At 35.0% G+C, this 3,915-nt stretch overlaps 1 protein-coding gene across 1 annotated transcript; it reads right to left on the bottom strand.

Moving 5' to 3' along the window:
* Positions 1–1,096: 1,096 nt before the first annotated feature.
* Positions 1,097–3,363, bottom strand: LOC113073984 (spermatogenesis-associated serine-rich protein 1-like; the record flags this gene model as incomplete). The annotated part of the gene is made up of 5 exons (XM_026246683.1): positions 1,097–1,160; positions 2,088–2,196; positions 2,387–2,554; positions 2,780–2,904; positions 3,278–3,363. Coding segments are annotated over 5 exons (552 nt in total), but the record flags the coding sequence as incomplete, so codon positions are not given.
* Between the last annotated feature and the right edge of the window lie 552 nt (positions 3,364–3,915).

The following is a 3,915-nucleotide window of genomic DNA, read 5'->3' on the forward strand; positions in this document are numbered from 1 at the left end:
GCAGCAGGTCTGAAATGTCTCGCTGGCAAGTGCTAGAAAACAGCCAGGCCTGTTTGCACCAGATAAGGTAATAGCAGTAAGGTGCTGTGCAAGGTTCAGGATGCCAAATTGCTTCAGGTGGTCCCAGACCCCCAAAAGGTATCTGCATAAGGCTGGAGTAAAAAGTCACACGCTATTCAACCCGTCTCACTTTCTCATTCATTATTTTCTTTGTCCTTAATGACCCATAATGATAGGAGGAAAACTGCAAAAAGTGGCATACACTAAAAGGTTTCTAGCACATTTAGTTGGGGGCGAACATTACTAAATAGCTTCCTTAATGGTCCTCAAATTTGTGATCTATATAAATATGAATGACACTGTGGGCTGGTATAACCCTGTGGGTAGATTTTATGGAAATTTTATAGCATTATCAGACTGAAACAATATCATCTATCTCTATTGCATAAATATGATCCAAATTAAGGATGATGTATACATATTATCAAAGTGTGCTGTGTGAGGTTAGAGAAAGTATGGATGCATACCAATGGTAACATACAGGCTGTACAGTGTTGATAAGCTCATGGGTTATTATTCATCTGCCTTTTGAATGAACCATATGGACAATGAATATGCAGCAAAACTACCCTAGATAAATAAAAATAAAAAAAATATATAAAAATTAAAAAACAGATGGCCCACCACAGAAATTCTTAAAAAAGCAAATAGGTTTATTTAATATTCTTTAAAGGGCAAGTTGGTTTTGATTCTCATTTTGTGAAACAACAGTCTATGAAAAGTTATTTTGCTATTAGATTATACATTCAGTGTCAGAACAAACGTTCTACAATAGAACTTTTGCTTATTATATCATACTGGGTATGAATGATACAGTATGATGAATTCAGATTTTGATGAGACAAGAAGAATGAAATTATTTTATTAACTATTACAAACATCTTGCCTACACAATCATACTTAACTGTCCCCTATTCTGTCCTGCAATTAAATTATGGCACATTGAAAAGACCTTCATTTGTCTTTGTCAGGGAATTAAGGAAAATCTGTCTGATGGACCTCCAACTAATAAGGCAAAGAAAAGGTCAAATCATTTTCACTGTCTGAAGCCCATGGCATTTTGTCCTGATTTAACCCTTTCCAATGTGAAGTTCTCGAAGCTGAACAATAAATATCAAGTTATTGTAAAATATACTCAATGGAAAGCCTTAAAGTAGTGTCGGAGAAAAGAAAATCATTTAACAAAATAGAAAACACTAACAATACAACACATAACAACAAGAAGAATGTAAGCATGGTTTCACACCTTCCAAATTAGGTGTCCAGCAGAATTGCCCTGTGGTAAATGTGTAGTTCTGGTCTCCAGGTGCTCAGCCTCTTGACTTCAAGAATGTCCTCATCTCGTGCACAGCTTTTATGTTTCTCTGCATACAGTGCAGAGAAACATACATACAGTACATACACCTTAAGAAATTCCATAGATATTTCTTATAAGACATGAACGGTGAAGGTCACCATCATTTTTATATATATATATATATATATATATAATTTGTTGGTGGTTTTCAGCGAATAAATGGTTTCAATTTGGCAAAAGACCTGGACCAGAAGTAATATACAAGTAAAAAAAAAAAAAAAAAAAAAAAAAAAAAAAAAATAATAATAATAATAATATATATATATATATATATATATATATATATATATATATATATATATATATATATATATATATATATATATATGTATGTATGTATATATCAGTGTCTGTGCTTAAGTTTTGTCTCCTCACTCATATCTTCCAGATGTTTCTTGTTAACATTAGGTTCTTGTGTATTTATAGCCTTTGTGTTTTCCTTTTCTCTGGGCAGCTTTTAACCTGCTGTGTGCTGTGAAAGTTCAAACTGTTGGCTGTCTGTGTGTTCACTTTCAACAGGGAGTTTTGAAATGTTGTACTTTGATTTATCCCTTCACAGGAAGTGGAACAAAGAGTGTTTTTTTGTTCATTAATTTGCATCAAAACATGGCTACAGTCCCATCTTTTTGGTCTATCTCACTGCATCTGCAGTAAGCATGTTGGTCCTTACCCAAAAGTGGCTGTGCGCAGTGATGATTCATATGAAAGCCAGGGGCTGTACTCAGGAACTAGAAATGGTCTGACCTTTGTTGAAGGGTAGGTGCTGCATTTGTCTGTGGCTGAAAATAACCCAATATGTGTTTTATTGGAGTTTTGAATGTCTCTGAGACTATAAATGTTTCAAATTATGTACTGTATGTTAGAAAAAATGATATATTACCCATAACCTAAAACAACAGTATGCACCAACTACAGTTCACTAAATACAATTCCACTTTTTTTTAAATAGTAAAACTGATAATGTTTTACCCTGCTTTTTTCTCCCCATGGATAATTCCAGGAAATTTTCTGAAATGCATCTCATGCTTCTCATACGATTAATGTCATCCATAAAACATCTCTTTCCAGCGTGATAGGTCTTGGACTGTCCAAAGTTTGGATAAAAGCTCCATTCAGATGCAGACACCCTATTAGACTCTAAATGGAGATACCAAAAAACATAAATGATTCTGAAAAATTATCCCAGAATCTAATGACAAATTCCAAAGGAGTTAAAAATAGAGTTAAAAGTGTCTTAGATGTTACAGTCTTAGTGATTACTGTAATAAAGTCATAGGAAACTTTTCATGTACAGCTGCCAGTAGAGATCTTTTTTTTTTTTTAATACTTGAGATAGAAGTTGCTGATCAAAGCCTGAGTCACGTGGGAAGGATCTCATCAGTTTCCTTTCATTGGGAAACTTTATGTCTTTGATGTGTGGAAATGAGGCGTCACTGTATCGAGGTTCAGGTATCCAGCACAACTGGGATTTCCAGTCAAGAACATATCTACAACCATTGGTATAATTTTAATTAAGTTTATAAGAAGAAACTCCTATGCATAAAAACATAGGATACACATAGACATTAGGTTTTAATTGATTTGAAATATTGACATTGGCTAGAGATGGAGCAAATCTCACAGCTAATGTAATGTTGTAACCTCAGAGCTTTAAAATTAAGACTCAAGAGTCTCTCATGTGTCCCACTCAGAAACTCTGTTCAATTTACAATTCAGGTTACGCAATAAAACTTTGACACTTTGCTTCTTCTGCTTCAAACAGTAAAGGAAAAAATGAAAAGCTGTCATTCACAAGTAACTTCAACTGCAGCTAAATTAATTTTTAATACTTTATGGAGAGAAACTGATTCATGTAGTTACTCAGTGAGAACACGCTCAACGTGTCTAACGTGAGGCTTGAAGTCCTGCTCTTTTTCAAAGCTCCAGAATGAGTCAGCAAAGTCGGTTTATGTTTCTTCATATCGTGACACCGTGTCATTTCACTACAAGTATTCATAACATGTAAATAAAATTCTAATTTAAAAAGGATGATCCAGTACTTTCTGAACTTAAAGTAAATGTAGGCCTATAGGCTATTAATTGTGTTGTAAGTTTTATTTCTATAAAGTATTTCTATGAAAAAAAAAAAAAAATAGCCTAGTCTACTTGTGCCCACAGCAACTTGTTGTAGCAATTTTTTGTATCAGGCTAAGTAAAAGATCTATGTTAGTGACCCCAACTAAGCAAGCCAGAGGCAACAGCGGCAAGGAACCAAAACTCCATCGGTGACAGAATGGAGAAAAAACCTTGGGAGAAACCAGGCTCAGTTGGGTGCCAGTTCTCCTCTGACCGGACGAAACCAGCAGTTCAATTCCAGGCTGCAAAAAAAAAGTCAGATTGTGCAGAAGAATCATCTGTTTCCGGTGGTCTTGTCCTGGTGGTCCTCTGAGACAAGGTCTTTACAGGGGATCTGTATCTGGGGCTCTAGTTGTCCTGGTCTCCACTGTCTTTCAGGGATG

This window comes from Carassius auratus, unplaced genomic scaffold (assembly GCF_003368295.1).
Source record: "Carassius auratus strain Wakin unplaced genomic scaffold, ASM336829v1 scaf_tig00013391, whole genome shotgun sequence".
Lineage (NCBI taxonomy): Eukaryota > Metazoa > Chordata > Actinopteri > Cypriniformes > Cyprinidae > Carassius > Carassius auratus.